Source organism: Dendrobates tinctorius, unplaced genomic scaffold (genome assembly GCF_039654945.1).
Source record: "Dendrobates tinctorius isolate UK_male_01 unplaced genomic scaffold, ASM3965494v1 ptg000114l, whole genome shotgun sequence".
Lineage (NCBI taxonomy): Eukaryota > Metazoa > Chordata > Amphibia > Anura > Dendrobatidae > Dendrobates > Dendrobates tinctorius.
In genome coordinates this window covers 1561794-1589667 of record NW_027361782.1, presented here as the reverse complement: position 1 = coordinate 1589667, position 27874 = coordinate 1561794, and the positions used below count along the sequence as shown (strand labels likewise).

General features: G+C 42.5%; 1 protein-coding gene and 1 long non-coding RNA gene across 3 annotated transcripts; one reads left to right on the top strand and one right to left on the bottom strand.

Moving 5' to 3' along the window:
- The first annotated feature begins 1150 nt into the window (after positions 1 to 1150).
- On the top strand, positions 1151 to 19376 carry LOC141101045 (protocadherin-20-like). The gene is made up of 2 exons (XM_073589840.1): positions 1151 to 1411; positions 14889 to 19376. Exons 1-2 carry the CDS (start codon positions 1280 to 1282, stop codon positions 17487 to 17489), a joined length of 2733 nt encoding a protein of 910 aa, XP_073445941.1. The 5' UTR covers positions 1151 to 1279; the 3' UTR covers positions 17490 to 19376.
- A 4486-nt stretch (positions 19377 to 23862) lies between these two features.
- LOC141101094 (uncharacterized) lies at positions 23863 to 26607 on the bottom strand. 2 transcript variants are annotated; one of them, XR_012234885.1, is made up of 4 exons: positions 25948 to 26607; positions 25501 to 25614; positions 25131 to 25374; positions 23863 to 24826 (listed from the first exon to the last, which is right to left on the bottom strand). It is a non-coding gene; the product is annotated as an uncharacterized lncRNA (long non-coding RNA). The 2 variants fall into 2 exon arrangements; XR_012234884.1 differs by having other exon boundaries at positions 23863 to 25374.
- Between the last annotated feature and the right edge of the window lie 1267 nt (positions 26608 to 27874).

The following is a 27874-nucleotide window of genomic DNA, read 5'->3' as shown; positions in this document are numbered from 1 at the left end:
TATAAAATTGAACAAGGGATGGATTGGGCCAGACTTCTCGACACCACCAAATGATGACAGCGAAACATAACCTCCAATGTAGTGTCTTTTTGGGAGGTGTATTCCCATGCACCTCTTCACACCCACACATGGGTATACGCTTCCTGATTTTGGTTATTTGGTGTCTTCCTCCTTCTCCTCGTCCTCACCAACCACCACCTCTCGATCACCAGGGTGAACGCATTCCGTCATGCTCCAGCCGCTCTATTTTTTGGCATGGATATTATTATGCCCATCACCAAATTTAAAAAAATATGTACCCCCCCAAAAGGGAAATGTTTTTCAGCCCATACACTTAGTGATGGGCATTACAAGTCTAGGAGACCGGCTCCTTTAAATTGGGCCTATTTTTTAATCAGGCCTTCCTCCACGTCTCATCATCCACCGCCACTAGATCACCAGGGTAAGCGTGTTCCGTGCTGCTACAGCCAGTGTCGATTTCTTAACAAGGGTGGGTGGTTATGCTGGGTGTAAAATACTTGTTCTGAAAAAGGTTGAGGTGTACCCCATTGGGAAAATGTTTGCCAGCCCATACACTTAGTGTATCTGTATCTATCCATAGATATATGAAAAGATAGATATATCTATGTATTCTATCTATCTATAGATCTGTCTATCTATCTGTGGGCAGTTTTAAAAACGGATCCGTCAAAAAACGAAAGAAACGGATGAAAAAACAGATGTGACGGATCTGTTTTCTGACGGATCCAACTAAAAAACGGATCCATCGCATCAGTTTTTCACAATCTGCGATGGATTCTTCGAACCAACGGATTGTGACTGATGGCAAAAAACTGATATGTGAAAGCAGCCTAACCCAGCATATACAGCAGCAACAGCAGCTCCAACAAAATCAACAGGACCAGATCAGACAACAGCAGCAGCAGATTGATTTGCTTGCCGAGGCGGTTTGTGGGAGACCGAAAGCCCATTCCACAAGTCTTGGTGACGACACGTACGTCCAGAAGGCGGTAACCAGAGATTGGGGACAATCAATTAGGACTGACCCCCATATCCGGTCCGCCCCATGGCGCCCTTGTCATACCATGTAATTGTAGGATGACCAGACCGGTTCCCCGCGTTTCCGCACCCCTGACCTGGCTGGTGAGGACGTCTTATTTCTGTATGTCGGCTTTGTGTTTGGGAGGGATCAGATGGAGGGTGGAGATGGGTCTCTAAATTCACGAACATACCTGGTGTATTCACTGCAGGCTACAAAGGAGGGGGAATCCGGAGCACAATGCGAGGGGCTGGGTCTGACCCCACCCAGGTTCGCACACAGCTGCAGGAAAGTTTCACAGATAGAAGAACTTCAGGAAGCAACCGAGTGGGGCTGATCCTCCAAGCTGCTGACACCATGCACTACACACAGGTGGGCACACTGCTTTTAGATAGGACTGCTGGTAATCTTCTGGGTCATCCTAATGTGGGGAGTTATGGCAGAAGCCGTGTAGCCCTGAGTGACAGCTCCACTACATCTGTGGACTTGTCACGGGGTTTAACAAGAGGGAGCATTGTCCAGGTGTCCTCTGAGAATGATGTGGCCCCTATAACTCTGTGGGGCCCCTTCTCTTTTATGATTACCTTGGTGCAGGAGATTAACAGCCCTGTATTGTATTACATCGTAGAAACAGTCACAAGATTGGTCCTTTTTATAAGTGCCTCTGCAATATGGACTATCACAGCTCCGTATCCTCCTGTGCAATATGTGCTATGACATGTCTGTATCCTCCAGTACAATATGTACTATCACATCCCCGTATCCTCCTGTACAATATGTACCAATTCACCTCTACATCCACCTGCACAATATGTACTATTAAACCCCTGTATCCTCCTGTAAAATATGTACTCTCACACATCTGTGCCCTGCTGTACAATATGTAATATTACACCCCTGTATCCTCTTGTGCAATGTGTACTATGACATGTCTGTATCTTCCTGTACATCATGTACTATCACCACTCTTTATCCTCCTGTACAATATGTACTATGACATGTCTATATCCTATTGTACAATATGTACTGTTACATGACTGTATCCTCCTGTACAATATGTACTATTATGCACCTGTATGTTTCTGTACAATATGTACTAATAAACCTCTACATGCTCCTGTACAATATGTACTATTCCATATTTGTATCCTATTGTACAAGTACAATTACATATCTTTATCCTCCTGTGCAATGTGTACAATGACATGTCTGTATCCTCCTGTACAATATGTACTATGACATGTCTATATCCTCTTGTACAATATGTACTAATACACCGCTACATCCTCTTCTACAATGCGTACTATTACACCCCTGCATTCTCCTATTCTCATAAATACTCTTACACATCTGTATCCTCATTGTAGGGGTTGTACTCGCTCAGGTGCAACGGGAGTCAATCAGGAGGCACGTTCCGATTAAAGTTCATAGGGTTTATTGCGGCATAACTCATAAAGCAGCACATAACACAAGGAATAGCCTTTAGCTCAGACGAAAGAAAGCACAAATGTCCATTACTTCTGGCTCAGTCCTGGAGCCCCAGCACACACAGGAGGCTTATCCCTCCCCACATACAGCTCTCTATTTCAGGAGTAGTCTACATTATAAAGGTATAGCCACACCCACAAACCCAGCAGCTGACTAGTCATGTGATTGTGACCTCACCACCACAGGTCCTTGCAAAACATTAGAAGTATAATGCTATCCATTAGGGCTTATGTGTACTAAAGAAACATTGGGCTTATATTACAGAGACAAGCCATCTCTAAGACACATACCTCCCATCGACTATACGACCCTTAGCCACGCCACATCCTGTACAATATGTACTATGCTATGTCTATATCCTCCTTTACAATATGTACTATTACACCCCTATATCCTCCTGTACAATATGTACTATTACACCCCTATATCCTCCTGTGCAATATGTACTATTACACCCCTGTATCCTACTGTATAATATGTTCTATTACACCCCTGTATCCTCCTGTGCAATGTGTAATATGACATTGTATCTTCCTGTACAACATGTACTATCACCACTCTTTATCCTCCTGTACAATATGTGCTATGACATGTCTTTAACCTCCTGTACAATATGTACTAGTCTATTACACTCTTGTATCTTCCTGTACAATATGCATTGACCTTTATATCCTCCTGTACAATAAGTACTATTACACCAGTACAGAATGTAATATTACACCTCTGTATCTGTATCCTCCTGCACAATATTTTCTATGACACCTTTATATCCTCCTGTATAATATGTACTATGACACCTCTATATCCTCCTGTACATGATGTTCTATGACACCTCTATATCCAACTGTACAACATGTACTATGGCACCTCTGTATCTTCCTGTACATTATGTACCATGATACCTTTATTTCCTTCTGTACAATGTGTCCCGACATAGTAGTCTCCAGTACATTATGTTCTATGAAACCTCTCCAGCCTATTGTACATTGTGTACTATGACACCTCATATCCTCCTTTACATTATCTACTATAACACCTCTGTATCCTCCTGTAAAATATGTACTATGACTTGTGTAGATCCTATTGTAAAATATGTACTATTACACGACTGTATCATTGTAGGGGTGGCTGAGGATGGGTAAATTAGGAGGTGATGCTGGTGATTATAGGCGGGGGAGGTGTGCTTGTGGCGCCCCTGAGGCTCAGTCGCCACAGAGGTACTGCACCTTCTCCTAATGTGTAGTGCCCCACCATCCTGGTAAGTTGGGAGCTCCTTTCCACACTCCAACACCTGCATCCCACACACAGGATAGTTCAGCACTGATCACATTGCGGCTCATGCTTAGAGGGTAGCAGAGCACCTCTGGTGATTCCTTGCTTCGTAACACGAGATGTGCTGGGAGGCGGGTGGAGTTGAGATTCATATAAAAGAGTGGGAAAGTTTAGAATTACAGGTCAGTCTGGGGTGAGTCCCAGAGGAGTGAGAAGGACCATCAGTCAGGAGAGCCTGAGGACGGGTCCGAGGAGAGGAGTGCTGTAGCTGCCTCAGTGACCTGAGCCAGCTGGCACGGGAAAGAGAAGAGAAGGAGAAAGACGTAGAACTGCAACCTAAGCTTCCATAGAGAGAAAGACAAGTACGGAACGAAGGAGAAGGAGAATAGAGAGGAGGAGTGGGTTGGATAGGAACCCTGCCTATAGGTTCTCATCGCAAGGCCGGGGCCCAGTCCCCGAGGTTGTATGGACGCTTATGGTTCTGCAGCAGACACCGGTGGAGTATTTGGCTGTAGATGCACTGCTCCCATCCAAGACTTGGGACACAACAGCAAACTGATAGAGAGCCGGGATCCAGGAGCATCCCCGAGCAGGCTACAGCTGTCTGTCATACAAGCAGGGTTGTTAGGAACATCTGACAGGAGGAACTTCAGGAAACCACGGTACTGGAGTTCTTCACACTAAAAGGCGCAATAGAGGAGTTGTTCAGGAAAGGCACATGATGGCGGAGTGTTGGAGAGGAAAGCCCTGACTGGCCCGGGGTTGATTGAGTCTCTACCCCGGAGGACACGGCATGGAGGCAGGCACCAGTGTGCACCACGAACTGTGAGTAAGCTCTGGTGTCCTCCATTTATTCGTCACTAACACCTTCAGCACCGCTACATCTGGGTACCAGCATCCACACCGTCCTGCACCTATCCTCATCCATAGCGCCTACACTGCCCTGGGACTACAGCTCCACCTGTGGGGAGCTTCACCATCTTTGCTGCATCACACCATCAGTCCCAGTGGATCTGCAAGCAGCGTTTGCTTAATATCTTACTTGCCAAACACCACGGGTGGCGTCACAAACTTTCCATATAAACTACATTACAAACATCATCCGCCATTGATATTGGGCGCCCAGGGCCACGGACCAGGTCACCGCTGCTGTGACACATCTCCCCCTGACACCGGCCCGGTACCGAGTACCCCACAGCCCTGGGACGGAGGGCGACCCATGCTGATCCCACAGAACTGGGGGGGGTGACCCACTTCTTAGCGCAGACAGACTAGAGACTGAGACAGGAAAGCGTATTCAACAAGTTCGTGTTTTATTCATCGACTTCCTTGACAACTTCCACAAACCCTGACAGGACTTTTGGCAATTGCTTTTTAAGCAGACCCGCGTACCTTCTTTTTCTCTCTGTGTCACCGTCGTGGTGTCCCCTGCGGTTCTCCTCACTGTGGCTGCCCTAGGCACTTCCACCACAGCGCTTCACCGTTCAGAGTACACCGTTGTCATCACTCTCAGGGTGTCACCGTCTGCTGCCACCATCCTTTGGGTCACACCCCATGACCGTCTTCACTGTCAGGCTCTCTCTGAGGGCTCTCTGCTGCCTTTCTCCTAACAGCAGACCCTCCTTTCTAGTGAGTTCCCCTGGCTGACTGAAGCTTCTGGAAACTTCCCTCAGCCTTTATACTATCAGCTCAGGTAGCTCCGCCCACTATCACCTAACAGAGACCTCTGACCAATCACGGTGATCTTGACCCCTGGCAGTTATGTAACCACTCTCTCCTGAGCTCCTCACTGCCCTCTAATGGTCACTCTCAGTACGGCACCCTTTTCTCTTCTCAGTGCCTCTGTCAGGTCAACCTCCCCACATCATCCTGTACAATATGTATTAATACACCTCTACATCCTCCCATACAATATGTACTATTGAACCCCTGTATTCTCCTGTAAAATATTTACTATTACATCCCTGTGTTCTCCTGTACAATATGTACTATTACACCCATGTATCCTCCTGTACAATATGTACTATGACATGTCTGTATACTCCTGTACAATATGTACTTTGACATGTCTGTATCCTCCTGTACAATATGTACTATTGCATCCCTGTATCCTCCTGTACATTATAATCTGATATGTCTGTATCCTCCTGAACAATATGTACTATTGCACATCTGTATCCTCCTGTACAATATGTACTATGATATGTCTGTATCCTCCTGTACAATATGTACTATTACATCCCTGTATTCTCCTGTACAATATGTACTATGACATGTCTGCATCCTCCTGTACAATACCTACTATTACACCCCTGAATCCTCCTGTGCAATATGTACTCTCACACGTCTCTATCCTCCTGTATAATATGTACTATTACACACCTGTATCCTCCTGTACAATATGTACTATTACAACCCTGAATCTTTCTGTGCAATTTGTACTATCACGTGTCTGTATCCTTCTGTACAATATGTACTATTACACTATTGTATCTTCTGTACAATAAGTACTATTACACCTGTATAGTATGTAATATTACATCTCTGTGTCTGTATCCTCCTGCACAATATGTTCTATGACACCTTTATATCCTCCTGTTCAATATGTACTATGACAGCTCTATATCCTACTGTACAATATGTACTATCACGTGTCTGTATCCCACTGTATAATATGTACTATTACACCCCTATATCCTCCTGTGCAATGTGTACTATGACATGTCTGTATCTTCCTGTACAACATGTACTATCCCCGCTCTTTATCCTCCTGTTCAATATGTACTATGACATGTCTATAACCTCCTGTACAATATGTACTATTACACTCTTCTATCTTCCTGTACAATATGCATTCACCTTTATATCCTCATGTACAATAAGTACTATTACACCAGTACAGAATGTAATATTACACCTCTGTATCTGTATCCTCCTGCACAATATTTTCTATGACACCTTTATATCCTCCTGTATAATATGTACTATGACACCTCTATATCCTCCTGTACATGATGTTGTATGTCACCTCTATATCCAACTGTACATATGTACTATGGCATCTCTGTATCCTCCTGTACATTATGTACCATAACACCTTTATTGTCTTCTGTACAATATGTCCCGACATAGTAGTCTCCGGTACATTATGTTCTATGAAACCTCTCCAGCCTATTGTACATTGTGTACTATGACACCTCCTATATCCTCCTTTACATTATCTACTATAACACCTCTGTATATTCCTGTAAAATATGTACTATGACTTGTGTAGATCCTATTGTAAAATATGTACTATTGCACGACTGTATCTTCCTGTACTATATATACTAATACACCTCTACATCCGCCTAAACAATATGTATTCTCCTGTACAATATGTACTATTAAATCCCTGTGTTCTCCTGTTCAATATGTACTATTACACCCATTTATCCTCCTGTACAATATGTACTATGACATGTCTGTATCCTCCTGTACAATATGTACTATTGCACCTCTGTATCCTCCTGTACAATATGATCTGATATGTCTGTATCCTCCTGTACGATATGTACTATGACATGTCTGTATCCTCCTGTACAATAAGTACTATTACACCCCTATATTCTCCTGTACAATATGTACTCTCACACGTCTCTATCCTCCTGTACAATATGTACTATTACAACCCTGAATCTTTCTGTGCAATATGTACTATCACGTGTCTGTATCCTTCTGAACAATATGTACTATTACACTATTGTTTCTTCTGTACATTAAGTACTATTACACCTGTATAGTATGTAATATTGCACCTCTGTGTTTGTATCCTCCTGCACAATATGCTCTATGACACCTTTATATCCTCCTGTTCAATATGTACTATGACAGCCCTATATCCTCCTGTACATTTTATTCTATGACACTTCTATTTTCCTTCTGTACTGTACATCTGTCCTGACAACTGTGTAGTCTCCAGTACATTATGTACTATGACACCTCCTATATCCTCCTTTACATTATCAACAATAACTACTTTGTATCCTCCTGTACAATATGTTCGATGACCCCTCTGTAGCCTCCGGTACAATATGTACTAATACACCTTTAGATCTCTTCCTATTCCTCTGTATCATCAGTTAATGTTTTCACCACTGATTTGGCCAAGCCTTTGTGTGATATATAATAAGTCACATCGACATATTGGAAGAGACCGTGTCTTTTGAACTTCAAAGGGGACACCTAAGTCTGAGGAACTACAAGTATCAGGATAGAACATTTTTGAGACTAGAAGGGCTGAAGATTAAAGAGTCAGTTAGGTGAAGCCATAATGATCACACAGTGAGATCACCCTCGCGGGTCCTGGGGATACAAGACGCTGAGTCTGTGCACACTGGGAAGCATTAGCCAGTCCTGAACATTTAATCTACAGGCCTTAGTATTTATCTTCATGGGCTCCATAGCCTGGGGGCCTGCACAGTCTCGGATCGTGTCCCTCAGGATAACTGTTGTTGTTCTAGGCATCGGCATAGACTCAACCATGATGCAGGCAAGAAGGTGAGAAATAACAGCCTGTGGCGGTTTAATTGCAGCCAGATCCCACCTACCCATACATTCAGGTTTTAGCCTAAGAGAGGTGATCACACTAGACACGTTGGTTCCCAGCAGATCGGAGACCGCCTTGTCATGGCTGCTGGGCCCGCAGGAATCGGCCAATATGTGCTATGTACAGTTGTGGCCAAAAGTATTGACACCCCTGCAATTCTGTCAGATAATACTTATAATACCATCAATGAGTTTCTTACAATGCTCTGCGGGAATTTTAGACCATTCTTCTTTGGCAAACTGCTCCAGTTCCCTGATATTTGAAGGGTGCCTTCTCCAAACTGCCATTTTTAGATCTCTCCACAGGTGTTCTATGGGATTCAGGTCTGGACTCATTGCTGGCCACCTTAGAAGTCTCCAGTGCTTTCTCTCTAACCATTTTCTAGTGTTTTTTGAAGTGTGTTTTGGGTCTTGCTTGAAGACCCATGACCTCTGAGGGAGACCCAGCTTTCTCACACTGGGCCCTACATTATGCTGCAAAATTTGTTGGTAGTCTTCAGACTTCATAATGTCATGCACACGGTCAAGCAGTCCAGTGCCAGAGACAGCAAAGCAACCCCAAAACATCAGGGAACCTCCGCCATGTTTAACTGTAGGGACCGTGTTCTTTTCTTTGAATGCCTCTTTTTTTCTCCTGTAAACTCTATGTTGATGCCTTTGCCCAAAAAGCTCTACTTTTGTCTCATCTGACCAGAGAACATTCTTCCAAAACGTTTTAGGCTTTTTCAGGTAAGTTTTGGCAAACTCCAGCCTGGCTTTTTTATGTCTCGGGGTAAGAAGTGGGGTCTTCCTGGGTCTCCTACGATACAGTCCCTTTTCATTCAGACGCCGACGGATATTACGGGTTGACACTGTTGTACCTTCGGACTGCAGGGCAGCTTGAACTTGTTTGGATGTTAGTCGAGGTTCTTTATCCAACATCCACACAATCTTGCGCTGAAATCTCTTGTCAATTTTTCTTTTCCGTCCACATCTAGGGAGGTTAGCCACAGTGCCATGGGCTTTAAACTTCTTGATGACACTGCGCACGGTAGACACAGGAACATTCAGGTCTTTGGAGATGGACTTGTAGGCTGGAGTCATACACAACGAATAAAAAATCGGTACCATTTTAACGGTACGAAATCGCACAAAGAATTCTTGTCTAGGGATCCGTCTGTCATCCCATTTTCCGGCGATGAACCGATTTTATTCGCATCTAAGCATCAAATTGACATCCAATGTCAATGCCTGATGCTCTTTCCTGTTGACCTGGAGAAGTCTTGCGATTTAATCGCAAGTCACATGTTTGGTGCGTTTTCAATGCGATTTTTAATCACATCCATAGACTTGCATTGTCGAATCCAATCCGAAAATCGGTGACAATTGCAGCATGCTGCGATTGTCTCGGTCCGAGGAACGGATCCGATAAAAAAAGCATGATGGGAGCAGCACCATAGAATAACATTGGGACGAGTGCAATGCGATTTTTTTATCGCATTGCATTCGTCCGATTTAATCGCTAGTGTGACCCCGGCCGTAGCCTTGAGATTGCTCATGCTTCCTCACAATTTGGTTTCTCAAGTCCTCAGACAGTTCTTTGGTCTTCTTTCTTTTCTCCATGCTCAATGTGGTACACACAAGGACACAGGACAGAGGTCGAGTCAACTTTAGTCCATGTCAACTGGCTGCAAGTGTGATTTAGTTATTGCCAACACCTGTTAGGTGCCACAGGTAAGTTACAGGTGCTGTTAATTACACAAATTAGAGAAGCATCACATGATTTTTCGCACAGTGCCAATACTTTTGTCCACCCTCTTTTTTATGTTTGGTGTAGAATTATATCCAATTTGGGTTTAGGACAATTCTTTTTGTGTTTTTTCATTTAAGACAAATTAAATGAAGATAATAATAACAAAGGATTTGTGTTTGCAATCATTTTCAGGAAGAAACTGAGTATTATCTGACAAAATTGCAGGGGTGTCAATACTTTTGGCCACAACTGTATCTCCGTTCATTACCTGGAGCAGTGATGCTCGTCACATTCCCGTCTCAGCACTGCAGAGCGCAACTTTACGTATTTAACCGCTTAGTGACCGCCTATACGTCTTTTCACTGACCTGAGATATAAGAGAATGGTATCCTCATACAGGTGACAGTCCAGCAGCTATCAGCTGTACACCATAGCTGACAATTTGCTGTAAAAGCCACGATCAGTGTTGGCACCGTCTAAGTCTGTTTAACCCCTTAGATGCTGCTGTCAAAAGTATCTACATCATATAAATGGTTAACAGAGTGTGGGGGCTTCCTATTTATCCCCATCAGTAACTGAGATCATGATTGTGTAGTACTGGTGCTCGCTGTGTCAATTCATGGCAAAATAGCTGCCTTAAAGGGAACCTGGCTGCCACCTCATTTTTCAGCCACTGCTTTTTGGGGATTATCTACAGCATTCTGTAATGCTGTAGATAAGCCCCCACCCCAATGTAACCTGAAAGATAAGAAAAACAAGTTTGATTATACTCACCCATGGGCGGTCTGATCCAATGGGTGTCGCAGGACCGGGTGAGTATAATAAAACTGCCTTTCGGGGCTGTAGATAAACCCCAAGAGGCAGTGGCCACAGCTTATTGCGGGAAAAACAAGGTGACAGGTTCCCTTTAAAGTCTCCTGGCAATAGTAAAATGTTCAGAAGTTAGCAACATTTAGATGGTAAGCATACATTTCTTCATTCCTGTTATTCCACTTTGTATTAATTCCTGAAAATCACCTGAGGGGGTAAATAAACTACCTGACAGCAGTTTTCAATATATCAGGGGGTGCTGTTTTTAACATGGAATTACTTTTGGGTGTTTTTCAAAAAGTAAGACCCCCAAAGTCACTTCAACCTGGATAAGTCCCTAAAAAAATAAATTTTGTAAATTTTCCCTAAAAAATGAAAAATTGCTGCTATATTTTTAATCCTCCTAAAATGCTAACAAAATACAAAAATATTTTACAAATGGTGCTGATGTAAATCAGGCATTATTTATTAATGTTTTTATGTGGTATGAATATCTGGATTAAAGGGATAATCATTCAAGTTTGAAAATTTCAATTTTTAGCAAATTTCTGTCTTAATTTCTGATATTTTTATAAACACAAAACAAATCTGCCTAAATTTACCATTATCATAAAGTATAATGTGCCACGATAAAGAGCATCTCAAAATCACTGGGATTTGTAGAAGCATTACAGAGTTATTACCACATAAAGTGACACTGGTCAGATTTGGTCCGGTTACTAAAGGGTTAAGAAGGTGAAAAATAATATCGGGGTGTTGGAGGACATGAGAGGTGTCCACCGACTATTAGACAAGACCCCCGATATACCAAAAGGAAGGGGCCTCTCACTGACACGCAAGATCGCAGGACATGTCTACACTTCCACAAGATCTAGCTTCCTACAGAGCAGCAGCATGGTGGCTCAGTGGTTAGAATGGTACTAGATAGAAGGCAGCATGGTGACTCAGTTGTTTTCACTGTATTATATACAGGGCAGCATGATGGCTCAGTGGTTAGCGCTGTACTATATATAGGTCAGCACAGTGGCTCAGTAGGTAACACTGTACTACATACAGGACAGCACTGTGTCTCAATGGTTAGCACTGTACTATATACAGGGCATCATGGTGGCTCAGTGGTTAGCACTGTATGATATAAAGGGCAGCACAGTGGCTCTGTAGTTAGCACTGTACTATATACAGCACAGCATGGTGGTTCAGTGATTAGCACTGTACTATATATAGGGCAGCACAGTGGCTCAGTGGTTAGCACTCTACTATATACAGGGCAGCATGGTAGCACAGTGGTTAGCTTTATACTATATCCAGTCCAACACAGTGGCTCAGTGCTTATCACTATATGGTGGTTCAGTGGTTAGCACTGTACTATATTTAGGGCAGCACAGTGTCTCAGTGGTTAGTAGAGATGGGCGGATCCAGCGGGTTCGGTCGAACAGTAACAAAAATTTTGGGTACCAGAACAGTACCCTGACCTGAATCCTACCCTGGACCCCATTCACTTGAATGGGGGCTTGAACATCCAGTGATTGCCACGCTATCATGTGCATGCAGTGTGGCAAACATTGCTTCTGATCGGCGATGAAATCATCCCCGCCGGTCAGAGAGCCGCGGTTCCCACACTGTCAAAAAAAGCAAGAGTGCTCAGCTGTCATCGGAGGTATAAAGCTTACCTCCGGTCACTGGTGTCAGCTGATGGGACAACTGCTCCCATCATCAGACACTTGCTGCCGCTAATTGCAGTGAAAGCAGGAGCAGCGGATGGGAGTATTCATCAGCCGCTGCTGCGCTGTAAATAAATAATTACTGTATATACTCAAATATAAGCCGAGATTTTCAGCCCATTTTTTGGGGGCTGAAAGTCCCCCTCTCGGCTTATATTCAAGTCATAAACGCCAGGGGGTCGGTGGGGGAGGGGGAGCGGGGATGTCAGGTCATACTTATCCCTCCTATAGAAAGAACACCGTGAGCACAACTCAAGATGGTGCTAAGGTTAGGTTCCCAAACAGTTAAAGCAACAAATATGAACCTAGCACTCAACTTAAAGGTATTTGTAAGGCGGTTTATTGTAGTACACGAAAAAAGACGTTTCGGTGAATGTGACCTTCTTCAGTTACGTGTGGTATATAGATTGTGTACAGCTTATAGGCATCTATCAGAAAGGACGATGGTGCTTTAGGCATTGAGGAGAATGATCTCTCTAAGGTAATGAGCTTGCCATTATATAGGAGAGGGGCAAACCGCATCTTGAGGCATCTTGCAGCCCCCCTGCTTGTCCCACTGTCTCCCTTCCTTTCCTCAGCGGTCACATGGTACCGCTCATTAAACTCATGAATATGCATATATTCATGAGTTTAATGAGCGGTACCACGTGACCACTGAAGGCAGGAAGGGAGACAGTGGGAAAACGGAGCTGCAGAGACGGCGCCAGGACGAGTTAAGTATAGGCTATATTCACCTGTCCCCGCTCCATCGCTGCTTGCTGCTGTCTGATGTGTCCTCTGTCAGTGACATTCAGACAGCAGAGGGCGCGGTGACGTGGTTAGTGCGCGCCGTGCCCTCTGCTTCCTGAATGTCGCTGACAGATAATGTGGCAGACAGCGGTGAGCAGTGATGGACGCAGGACAGGTTAAAGTCTCAGGTACCGGGTCCTGAGTCAGCATTTTTGATAACTAGCCTTGCTGAAGCTGACAGCTGAGGGTTGCAGCCCCCAGCTGTGAGATTTTTCTGGCTGGTTAGCAAAAATAAAGGGGAACCCACACTGTTTTGTTTTTTTTAAATTATTTATTTACAGCTCAGGTGTGGCTAATGAAAACTCCCATCCGCCGCTCCTGTTCTCACTGTTATTAGCGGCACCAGGTGTCGGATGATGGGATCAGTAGTCCCATCAGTTGACATCATTAACTGGATTTAAAGTTTATACCTCTGATAACAGCTGAGCGCTCTCGCTGTCTTTGACAGCGTGGGAACCGCGGCTCTCTGACTGGTGGGGATGATTTCACTGCCGATCAGAAGCGGTGTTTGCCAGGCTGTTATGCACATGACAGCGCGACAAACACCTGGTGTTCGGGCAGCCAAACTTGAACAGTAACACGGACTTCCTGGTGAAGTCCGTGCTCAGTGTCCATGCCCAAACAGTAGGTGTTTAGTACGGACTTCAAACTTTACTGTTCAGATTCACCCATCTCTAGTGGTTAGCACTCTACTATATACAGGGCAGCATAGAGGCACAGTGGTTAGCTTTATACTATTTCCAATCCAATACAGTGGCTCAGTGCTTATCACTGTATAGTGGTGCAGTGGTTAGCTCTGTTGCTTGCAGTGCTGGAATCTTGGTTTCAAATACCACCAAGAAGAACATACGCAGTTTACAAGTTCTCCCCGTGTTTGTGTGGGGTTTTTTTCTGGATTCTCCGGTTTCCTCCCACACTGCAGAGACTGATGGGGAATGTTGATTGTGAGCCCTGATGGGGACAGTGATGTTTGTGAAGCGCTGTGTGAGTACAGGTGCTGTAATGGGGTGTCCATAAGTGGCTCTGACGCTCCATGTCTCTCTGGAGAGTTCAGTCTTCTGTCAGACCAAGGTTTCCTAGAGCTAAGGCAAATATTCAGTTTATTGCGCCTGCCCTGTAAAGAAACCCCCTGGCCAAGATAGAGGGGCTTTTTAGTGAACACCACACACATCATCCAGGACACACGACCCCATGGCTACACTGCCACTGTACCAGACCTGTGTATGAGAAGCCGCTTAGCCCACACAAACATTTTAGGTTATAGGATGAACTCAATGTACTGAGGTCTACCTTCAGCGGTAAAACTATAGTCTACAAGAACCATTTTCTGAGCACTCCTAGATATCTCAAGAATTCCTTCTACATCACGGGGTCTCATTTTTTTTTCTTGTTCTAGATAATTGAGGATATTAACAATTATCTCATTTTCATTTATATTTGTATTTTTCAGAAATACTTTCTTCTTATCAGCACTTTACAAGTCCTGAACTTTCAAGGAGCCGCCACACAACTCCTATTCCATGTCCTAGAGGAGCAAGAAGAAGACACATTGATTGGAAACTTGGGGAATAGTTTCCCATCTCCTGCACCACTGCAATATAAGCTCTTAAGCCACACAAACTATTTCCGTCTTGATTCTCAAAGTGGGAATTTATATACAACCGCTGACAGGCTTGACAGGGAATCCTTGTGCCCACTGGAGGCCGAGGACCGATGCTCAATGACGTTGGATGTCTTTATTTCATCCCAAGAACATTCCGAGTTCACCAAGGTGACACTTTTTATCCTGGATATTAATGACAACCGGCCCTATTTCTCAGAGTCGATCTACACGATCTCCGTTCCAGAAGACGCTGCTGTTGGAACCTCATTTGTCATTGATCAGTTTGCTAAAGACTTGGATATAGACCACAATGCAGACCTGTCCTACCAGCTCATCAGTCCAGATGATATCTTCACTCTTGACCAACATGTGGAATTCTTGATGTTAACCCTTCTCAGACCTCTGGATCGAGAATTGCGCAGTGAACACACAATGGGTATAATTGCCTTTGATAATGGATTTCCACCATTGTCTGGCAGCGCCACACTTGTTGTACATATCACTGATGTAAATGATAACTGTCCTGTCTTTCTTACAAACAATGTGTCTGTAACTCTTCCCAGGAACAAATCTGTGGGTGACAGAGTACTACAACTCCAAGCAGTGGATGCGGATGATGGTGAGAACAGCATCATTGAGTATTATTATAGCACACGAGTTGCAGAATCCATCAAAAACCGTTTTTCTCTAGATCGCTCCTCTGGGCTTCTGACCCTATCGGAGCCGTTACAAGATGACGTGATGCGCTACCGGCTCTCCATTATAGCCGTCGGACTTGGCTGTTTTCCTGCAGTGGCTTTAGTCACTATAAATCTGGAAAAAATCGTGAAGAAGCCGAAGATAGAAGTTCGCTTCATAGCATCACACAACGAAGGTGGTATCTCCATCCAGGAAGATGTCCCACCAGGAACAATCATTGCCATCTTGGATATTACAGATCCAGATGGAAGCATCAGCGGTCCGCTCTTCATAAATGAATCCTCTCCATTCTACATAAGGTCTTCAGATTCTTCTTCAGACACATTCCTGCTATTGACATCCAGTCCACTGGACTTTGAGTTAAAAGAGCAGTATGACATTACGATCATGGGAAATTCCACCATTAATGAATCATTCACAGTCACGGAAACTGTAAAGATACAGATTGAAGATGTAAATGATAATAACCCAACATTTCTAAACAATCTTGAAGAAATTTTCATTGAAGAAAACAATGTTCCCGGTGATCTGTCACTGACACTTTCTGCTTCTGATGAAGATAGTGGATCCAATGGAAATATAAGCTACTATTTGCTAGATGGGGACCCCAAAGTGTTCTCCATTGACAGTGTAAGTGGGACTCTCAGAGTATCAATATCTCTAGACAGAGAAATGAGATCCTCCTATATGGTACACGTCATAGCAATGGACCACGGTTCACCATCACTGAATGATTCATGTGTAATTGCTATCGAGGTCCTAGATCAAAATGACAACCCTCCAACTTTTGCTTCAAATGAGTTTACATTCTTTATCCCTGAAGATCTTCCTCATCAAGGAGAGGTCGGCTATATCAATGTGACCGATGTAGATAGTGGAGTAAATGGGGATGTTTCTGTGCACCTTATGAATACCACTTCATTGTTTTCTGTGGGTCAAGATAGAATAATAAGGTTACAGGGTCCTTTAGACTATGAAAAAGTAGTGATGTACGAACTCTGGCTGGAAGCAAGAGACAAAGGAAGTCCATCATTGACGTCACGAGTCAAAGCTCTTGTGGTTATACTGGATGTGAATGATAATGCTCCTTTCATAGTTCTTCCAGAGTCAAACTTTTCATATGTGTTGGTTCCTCCTGATACTTCGCCGGGTTCCTCTGTGACTAAAGTCCACGCCATTGATTATGATGTAGGACTGAATGGAGTTATAACATATACGGAGTATGGTGAGATTGGTCCTACTGCCAATCTTTTTAAGGTCGATGCCAACACAGGTAATATCATATTGAAAGAAAGTACCAACAGTCATCATTGCGGGCTATATCAACTCTTAGTAAAAGCCAGTGACCAAGGCTACCCGGAAGTGCTCTCGACTATCGTATGGGTCAACATTCTTCTGAATCAAAGCATAAGCAATAGGAGTTATGTGGAGTCATTAATCATGATGAGTAAAAATAGTATGACTCAGGAAAATCAGGTGATTACTCTAGAGCCATGCCTAAAAAACCCTCCAGCCATGGCACCATTCAGCTGGTCACTGACTGCCCCTGTTTGCCTAGCCATTATGTCAGTCTCCATCATATGTTGCATGGCTGGCGCCTTCTTATTTCTGTGTTCTAGAAGAAACTCAAAAAAGGAAAAACAAAGTCCAGACATCCAGCTTCCTCTGCAGTTAAATGTGGATTGTTACACAAAAGACTGGCATGAAGTGAAATCCTGTGACCCACCTGATGGTCCTGGACCCCTTTAAGGCGGTTGCAGCACACAAGGTGGCAATGTTACAGTGATTTGTTGTATAAATCACATTATTTATGTCCTACATTAGGGTATAATGACGTCTCCAGTGTCGAGTGATAGTCAGGACGGACTGGACATCAACTTCAGGGAGTTATTGACACCTCCCAATCGACTAGCAAATCGGCTAAGTAAAAGATCCTACATGGCTGAGAGACAGTTCGCTGAGCTTTCGTTTTATCATTTCTTGCAATTTTCTGCAATGGTCAGACCACATATTACCCCCACATAGTGACAGAATAATACCAAATACAATGAACAAAAACCGACCCACAATGACAAGACCACATATTACCACCACATAGTGACTGAATAATACCCCATACAAGAAACAAATATCACCACACCATGACCATACCACATATTACCACTGCACAGTGACCAAATAATACTACACTAAAGAAATTCCGTTTTACCATGAACAGACCAGATATCACCACATAGTGACCCAATAATGCCCCATATAAGAAACAAATACCACCACATCATGACCAGCCCACATATCACCATCACATAGTGACCGAATAAGAACGCATACAGGGACAAATACCGCCACATCATGATCAGACCACATAGTGCCCAAATAATACCACATAAAGGGACAAATACCGCTACATCATAACCAGACCACATATTACTCCCGCAGTGACTGAATAATACCACATACAAGGAACAAATACCACCACACAGTGACCAGACCACATATTACCATTGTATAGTGACCGAATAATGCTACAATAAAGGAATTCCATTCCACCATGACCAGACCACATATTACCCCCACATAGTGACCCAATAATACCCCATACAAGAGACAAATACTGTCACATCATGACCATCCCACATATTTCCTTCACATAGTGAACGAATAATACCACATACAGGGAGAAATCCTGCCACACCATGACTAGATCACATATTACCCCCACATATTGACCCAATAATACCACATACAAAGGACAAATACCACTACACTGTGCCCTGACCACATTTTACTACCACATAGTGACCGAATAATACCACGTTCAGGGACAAATACTGCCAAAACGGGATCAAACCATACAGTATATTACCACCACATAATGACCAAATAATACCATATACAAGGAATAAATATTGGCACACCATGACTAGATCAAATATCACCACCACACAGTGACCAAATACTACATACAAGGGACAAATACAGCTACACTGTGACCAGACCATATATTACCACCACATAGTTACCAAATAACACCATATACAAGGAACAAAAGCCACCACACCATGACCAGATCACATATTACCACAACATAGAGACCAAATAATACCGCATGCAAGGAACAAATACTGCCACACCATGACTAGATCACATATTACCACCACATAGTGACTGAATAATACCACATACAGGGGAGAAATACCGCCACACTGTGACCAGACCACATATCACCAACACATAGTGACCAAATACCACATACAAGGGAGAAATATCACCACATTATGGCAGAACACATACTAATACTAGCACCAATGACATTATTCACAGGAGTGCTATGAATAGTATAATGTATGTGGTAAATCTGGTGACTTTCTGGTTTTCCCCCAAATGAGGTCCTTTCTTTTCACTATTCTATGACTTCTTCCAGCCAGGACTCGTCTCTGCAGAAAGTAACACACAGACCTCTGTGACTGGTCACTTCTGCAGCGCCCTCCGCACCTTATCCACCATTTCTACATTGTGCCTGATGAAATAGAAATGTGCACTATTGCCGCCCCAAGGGGCTTTGCATGATAATAGTTACTCCCTTTTGTTTCCTCCATGTTACTGGTATCTCCAAAAATAAAATATATTACCATATTGATGTCTGTGTGACCTCTTTGTTTTTAAAATGATCCTCTTTGGCCCCCATGCAATACTAATATTTATCTTTATTCCCCATACAGTACTTTGTCTTTGTGCTCAAACACAACAATAATGATCCTCCCCAGTGCAGACAATGCAGTGTAGTGTACATCACTTCTGCTCCCATACAGTAATAGTATACTAGCCAGCCTTTTATGCCTCAGTACAGCTAGAACATAAAAAAATTACAGCTCCATAAACTAATGTATGGGCCATAATGAGGGATACTATCATTGTGATTGTCACCCATCCAGAAATAATATCCCCTATCCAGAAATAATGTCCCCCTCACAGTAATAATGTCCCTTACCAATAATAATATCACTTGTCCTGCAATTATATCCATCGTCCATTCGTAATATCAACTGTCCTGTAATAATGCCTCCCGTCTTGTAATAATGCCCCCCTTCTGGTAATAATGTCCCTTACCTATAATATCACTTGTCCTGCAATAATATCTATCGTCCTGCAATAATATCAACTGTCCTGTAATAATGTCCCCCATCCTGTAATAATGTCTCCTGTCCCGTAATTATATCCCCTGTCCTGTAATATCAACGGTCCTGTAATAATGTCCTCATCCTGTAATTATATCCCCCGTCCTGTAATTATATCCCATGGCCTGTAATAATATCCCTCTTGTGGTAAGAATGTCCCTTGTCCTGCAATAATATCCCGCATCCTGTAATAATATCCCCAGTCCTGTAATAATGTCCCCCTTCTGGTAATAATGTCCCTTACCTATATTACTTGCCCTGCAATAATATCCACCATCCTGTAATAATGTCCCCCGTCCTGTAATAATATCCCTTGTCCTGCAAGAATATTCCCCATCATGTAATAATATCCATCGTCCTGTAATAATGTCCCCCTTCTGGTAATAATGTCCCTTGTCCTGTAATAATATCCCCGTCCTGTAATAATATCAACTGTCCTGTAATAATATCCCCCTTCTGTTAATAATATCCCCCTTCTGGTAATTATGTCCCTTTTCCTGCCATAATATGCCCCATCCTGTAATAATATCTCCCGTTCTGTAATAATGTCTGTGCTGTTATACTGACCTCGTTCCTGTATAATGACTCCCATCCTGTAATAATATTCCCATCCCATAATATTGCCCTCTCAACTGTAGAGAGATTACAGCAAGGTAGAGGAAAAAACATCTAAAACATAACTTTTAATAACCACCTAAAAGGCTGATGGCCAATATGAATATACAAACAACCGTGCTCTATGTAAAAAAAATTGGTAAGATCTCACCAAAGTAGTATTTCCTTCCTCCTCAGTTATAGGTGCATTGTTTCACACAGGAAAAAGGAATTCTTTCCCTTTTGTAATGGCCAATAGGGAATGGAAAGAAAAAGAAGGGGGGAGTATTTCATATTTCTTTTAAAACTCTGGGTAGCTCTTAAACAGGTCCATACTAGGGTATTGCCCTTATCAGGGCAAGTGCAATGCAGGGGCATGACACAGAGTTTTAAAAGAAATAAATACTCCCCTCCTTTTTCCTTTCTATTCCCTATTGTCCAATACAAAAGGAAATAATTCTTTTTTTCCCGTGTGAAACAACACACCTATAACTGAAGAGGAAGGAAATATTACTTTCATAGAATGGTAGAGTTGGAAGGGACCTACTGGGCCATATGGTCCAACCTCCTGCTCAAAGCAGGATTCACTAAATCATCCCAGACAGATGTCTGTCCAGCCTCTGTTTGAACACTTCTATTGAAGGAGAACTCACCACCTCTCGTGGCAGCCTGTTCCACTCATTGATCATCCTGTCAAGAAGTTTTTTTCTAATATCTAATCTGTGTCTCCTCCCATTCAGTTTCATCCCATTGCTTCTAGTCTTTCCTTGTGCAAATGAGAATAACGATGATCCTTCTACACTGTGACAACCCTTCAGATATCTGTAGACAGATTTTAAGTCTCCTCTCAGTCTTCTCTTTTGCAAGCTAAACATTCCCAAATCCTGCAACTGTTCCTCATAGGACATGGTTTGCAGACCGGTCACCATTCTGGTCGCTCTTCTCTGAACTTGCTCCAGTTTGTTGACGTCTTTTTTAAAATGTGGTGCCCAAAACTGGACACAGTATTCCAGAAGGGGTCTGACCAAAGAGGAGTAGAGGGCAATAATGACTTCACGTGATCTAGACTATATGTTTCTGTTAATACATCCTAGAATTGTATTTGCATTTTTTACTGCTGCATCACACTGTTGACTCATATTCAGTCTGTGATCAATTAGTATACCCAAGTCTTTTTCACATGTGCTGTTGCTTAGCCCTATTCCTCCCATTCTGTATATGCCTTTTTCATTTTTATTGTCCAGATGTAGTACTTTGCATATTTCCCTGTTAAAAACCATTCTGTTAGTTGCTGCCCACTGCTCCAGTTTATTTATATCTTTTTGAATCCTCTCTCTTCTCTAGTATTAGCTATCCCTCCTAGCTTTGCGTGGTCAGCAAATTTAATCATTTTACTCACAATTCCTTCATCTAAATCGTTGATAAAGATGTTGAACAATACAGGGCCCAGGACAGAGCCCTGTGGTACCCCACATGAGACATTCTTCCAACTGGATGTGCAGCCATTTACGACCACTCTTTGGGTCCAATCACTAAGCCAGTTATGAATCCACCTAACAGTTGCCTTGTCCATTCCATACTATAATTTTTTTAATAAGGATTGTATGAGAGACTTTGTCAAATGCTTTGCTGAAGTCAAGATATACTATATCTACAGCATTTCCCTGATCAACCCAGTTGGTGATTCTGTCATAGAAGGAAATTAAGTTAGTCTGACATGACTTATTAGTTATAAATAACTCTGGTCTCCATTGCTGAAAATAAGGGAGAAACGAAGAGATCCCACAAGTGTACTAAAAACAATATTTATTATAGTAGTTTAAAATTCAAAACTGGAAAAAATAATAATAAAAAAGCACAATGCTGTCAAAGGGACACTGAGCCAGTCAAGTATGTAACAAACACAATGTGATATCTATAATACACTGGAGTGCTCTAATGATTATAGGGCCAATATATCTCACAAAAAAGTGCAATGCAGCATATAGACAATTCACATACAGATGAAAATCACCAGCGCTAACAGCATTCAAGTGGTATAGACCTCTCAAAAAAATGCAATACAGCATATAAACAATTCATGTACAAATAAGAATCACCAGCGCTAACAGCATTCCAGTGATGCAAGCTATATAGCCATGTGAATGATAGTAGCCGTTATAATAAGTGCCACCAGCGCTAACAGCATTCCCATGATACACACTACATACAGACTACATAGCCATGTAAATAACATGTTGCTTTAATGCCTTAACATAGTCATGGAACTAGGCCCAAGTATAGTCGCTATAATTAGCATCACTCAGTGAAAAAGAGGTAAATAATAATATAGATATGAGAGTGCAATCAGGACATATTACCTGGTCCAAGAAACATGTGGCTCAGCGTCCCCTCACCCCGACACGTGTTTCGCCACCAGCTTCTTTTGGGGGTGTGTCAGGGTGAGGGGCATCTGAATATTTATAAGGCAGACAGCTTATAAGGGAAAAGAAAGGGGTGGGACCGTATCAACTTACTGTGGCGCATGACGCATTAGCCCGCCTCCTAGATAACCAACTTTCCCTTAGCAGTGCTCAATGACACGCAAGCTGTAAGCTCTGAGTGTCAGTGTCAGAGCGCTTCAGGAAGTTATAGGAGACCGGGATAATCATGCATGCGCACTGTAAGCCCGTCCAGACTTGTACAAAAGAAGCAGAAGGAAAACAGTGGTAAGCGGTATAGATCAATACCAAAGATACAGACCAAAAAGTGCATCGTCCATACGTGACTACCATGTAAATAGGCAAAGCTAGTAGTGACCACCATGAATATTAAAGTGACAATCTTTAATACGAAAGTGCAAAATGCTAATATTGAATATACACTGAATATATACGGAAAATACATACAATTAACATATAATACAGCATTATAAAGTGCATACAATACAAGCTAGACTTGTTATATCACAGCTGGGAATGAAACCAATAAAGTGACAATGTGATTATAATATTGCACATATAGATAATACATACATAATATTCAAGTGAAGTACATTATTACATATAAAGATAAAAGTGAAATAAGACGTAAATGCCATTATGCATCACGCCAAATAGCCACAAACATAAAGAAAATTATAATAATACACCAAAAAAGAAGAAAATAAAAAATAAAGATGAATTGATACGGTCCATATCAAGCTGTCCCAACTTCTGTAGTAGCAAAGTCCAGAATCAGGGCATTTTCAGTACATGAACACGGGAAACCATCCATGATATAAAAAACTGAAAATAAATAAAATCAATTAAAATCAGAAAATGAAACATATATGTAACAACGCAACCCTAAAAAAGAAAGATACCCCCCACTAAAAAAGATGCATCCTTATAAAAAAGCCGAGTAGACCATGGTTTCATTCAGGCCTGATGGACTAATGGTACCCAGATGATAAATCTAACTACATTCTAGCTGGGCAAGAGCCCACCCCACATCACCTCCACGTGAACCCAGATCTACCTGATCAATTGCTTTAATTTTTAAGACTCTGGAATTACAATTATGAAATCTCTTAAAATGACGTGGTAATGTCTTTAACAGAGTCTCATCCTCCACAGTCCTGGCCTTCTCAATATCCAGGGCATGTTCTCTAACACGTACCTTGAGTTCCCACGTGGTAAGGCCCACGTACACCTTACCACACGGACACTCAGCATGGTGGACAACCGCCCTGGATGTGCAAGTTAAGTGTTTACGTATCTCATAAACATGAGATCCATCCCAGTTTTTAAAAACTTACCTTTAACAAGGTTAAGGCAAGCCTTGCAAAGACTGCATGGAAAAAATCCTGGAGTAGGTGGAGGACCCAAAATTTTCTTTTTGCGAGGTTCATAGTGACTAAGGACCAGCTGGTCCTTCAAATTCGCTCATCTCTTGGATACACATTGTGGAGAAGGTGGCAAGATCTTTTTAAGTATAGGGTCTGACAACAGCATTTTCCAGTGCTTATTGATGATGCCAACCAAAAGATGCCTTTGAGTATTAAATGTAGAGATGAATCTTATCTGCTTAGAATCTTGATTCTCCTTTTTACTTCCGTATAACAATTCATTTCTAGGGGTACGTAAAGCTCTGTTAAACCCTTTGCGGATCATTCTGCGACTGTAACCACTCTCTTCAAACCTCTCTTTAAGGTCACTGCATTGTTTCAGAAAAGACCCCTGGTCAGAACACATTTTCTTAATCCGAAGGAACTGGCCAATAGGAATTGCGAGGATGGTACTTCTGGGATGCGATGAATCTGCTCTAAGATAGGAATTGGTCGCTGTAGGTTTCCTGTAAACATCAGTACATATCATACCATTAGGGAAAGCCTCTATCCAAATGTCAAGGAACTCCAACTTTCTGCCTGACTTGTATGTCAAGCGAATGTTACGGTCATTATCATTTAACGTATGCATTAATACTCCCAAATCCTCATTAGAGCCCTCCCACACGAATAGGATGTCGTCTATGTATCTCATCCAGTTATGTACTTTACACATCTCCATGACGTCATCCTCCAAAAGTATTTTCCTTTCCCAGGCACCCAAAAATAAATTGGCATATGAGGGGGCACACGATACCCCCATAGCCATACCTTGTTGTCGATAGATTTTACCATCAAATATGAAGACATTATGTCTCAAAACGAAATCCAGGAGAACCAGGATGAGATCTACTAGATGACTTTCATGTTGCTGGATCTTAAAAACCAGGAGGTGGCTGCTAATCCGTCACTATGTTTAATGGAAGTATACAAAGCTTCCACATCAGCCGTGACCAGAAGCATATTTTCTTCCAATTCAAGCTGATCAATTCTTTGCAAAGGTTGGTTAGTGTCCCTAATGAATGATGGAAGAAAGGAGACAATAGGTTTTAAAAATAATCACATCCGAGACTAATTAACATAAACCCCCATTCCCCACCACAAAGGGTCTTCCAGGTGGATCAAGTGGATTCTTGTGTACCTTGGGAATGAGGTAAAAGGTGCACAGTCTCGGGTGAAAGTCACAGATTCTTTCCAAAAATGTTTTAGTGATCAATCCATCCTTAAAAGCTTTTTCCAAAATGTCAATGAGCGTCTGTTGGAAGGCAGAGAGAGAGTTATGAGTTAATCTCTGATAACAGCTTGCATTATCTAAAAGTTTGTAGGCCTGCTTCTCATACATCTGAACCAGCCAGATAACGAGGTTACCCCTCTTATCCGCCGGTTTAAATAGTACATCCTTCCAGCTTCTCATTTCCATCAGTTCCCTGTGTTGCCTATAGGACATATTATATGAATTCTTCTGACTTAAAGCCAAACTTTCCACATCCTCCGTAACCAGTCTGGTGAATATATCGACCCCAGGGCATAACCCCAAAGATGGGAAGTATTTTGATTTGGCCACTAATTCAATAGGAATCATACCTACCTTGGAGGACTCATTCTCCTGCTGCAAAGATTCAATATTTGAATAGCTTCTCTCTCTTCATCAGTCACAAAACCATCTTGTGTTTCAGGTTTAAAATGTAGCTTACGGAGGATAATTTTTCTGGAGAGCAAATTAACATCCTTTATCGTGTTGAAGGCATCTAGGTGAGAGGAAGATGAGAAAGTAAGACCCCTATTCAGGAGATCCTCCTGTACCTGAGTTAAAGTATGTTCCGATAGGTTTATTACCTTAATTTGATCCCTTTGTTTTCTCTGTTTAGAGGGTTTATTAAACATATCTGGGAACTTCCTACGTCCTCCACTCCGTAAATGGAAATCCCTCATATGTGATGTGTCTCCTGTTGACATGCCACTTTCACTGCCAGATACACTGGATGTCTCAGATCTATCCCCAGTAGTAGTGGTGGTATTCATCCCCCTCTTAGACAATTGACAATGGTAAATTTTATTGGTCTCATAGTCCTTGGAGTCCCTCAAAAACTTCTTCAACTTCCCCTGACTAACTTCATCCTCCCATTTGTCCTCCTTTTTTAATTCTTTCAGCCATACCTCCATCTGTTCAACAGTCAGATTAGCCTGCAAGGTTTTATACGTATCCTCCAAATGCACATCAATGCTTTTCAATACAGACGTATTATGATCAATGATGATCCTAATGAAATCCAGGGAACAGTTAGGGCCCCGTCACGCATAGCGATCTCGCTAGCAAGATCGCTGCTGAGTCACAACTTTTGTGACACAACAGCGATCTCACCAGCGAGATCGCTGTGTGTGACAGCCATCAGCGACCGGCCCCCCTGCCGGTATTGCTGATCGCTGTAGGAAACCGCTGGACATTTCTTTTGTCGCTGGTCTCCTGCTGGCCAGCACGCATCACTGCGTGTGACAGGCTGGAGACCAGCGATCTGCTGGTAACTAACGTACAAATCGGGTATCCAAGGGATGTGCGTCCCTTAGAAACCCGATGTGTACGTTAGTTACCAGCGCGCTGATGCAGGGAGCTGGTAACTAACGTACACATCGGGGATCTAAGGGATGCACGTCCCTTGGATACCCAATGTGTACGTTAGTTACCAGCTCCCTGCATCAGCGTGCTGGTAACTAACGAACACAGCGGCGCCGCGCGCTCGGCGTCGCTGTGCTTATCGCTGGTGAAGCTGTCTGTGTGACAGCTCACCAGCGATCACATAGCGACTCACCAGCGATCCTGACACGTTGATATCATTGTCGGGATCACTGGTGAGTCGCTATGTGTGACTCCAGCTTTAGACGCTGAATCCATCCATCTTTTAACCAAAAGTTCATCATTAAGCTCAAAAGTGGGGTATATTTGTACTCTTAAACCCCGTGGAATTATTTTCTTGCCATGATAATTTTCTAATGAAGCCCAATTCCACCATATCTTAGTCTTGTGGTGGAGGGCTTTTTTATATTTATACATTAATTCCTTATTTGAAACGGATGCATCTTGAGAAACACTGGCAGCATTATGCTTAAAAATATCACTAGCTTTAGTTTGCCAAGTCAATTCTTTGGCTTTGAGGTCCATGGTGGGACAGACAATCTGTTTATAAAAACAGCAATAACAACTAGTTATCACAAAAAAAGTCCAAATCCCATCGGGCACTTCAAAAGTAATAAACAACTCTGATCTCCATTGCTGAAAATAAGGGAGAAACGAAGAGATCCCACAAGTGTACTAAAAACAATATTTATTATAGTAGTTTAAAATACAAAACTGGAAAAAATAATAAAAAAGCACAATGCTGTCAAAGGGATACTGAGCCGCTCAAGTATTTAACAAACACACAATGTGATATCTATAATACACTGGAGTGCTCTAATGATTATTATAGGGCCAATATATCTCACAAAAAAGTGCAATGCAGCATATAGACAATTCACAT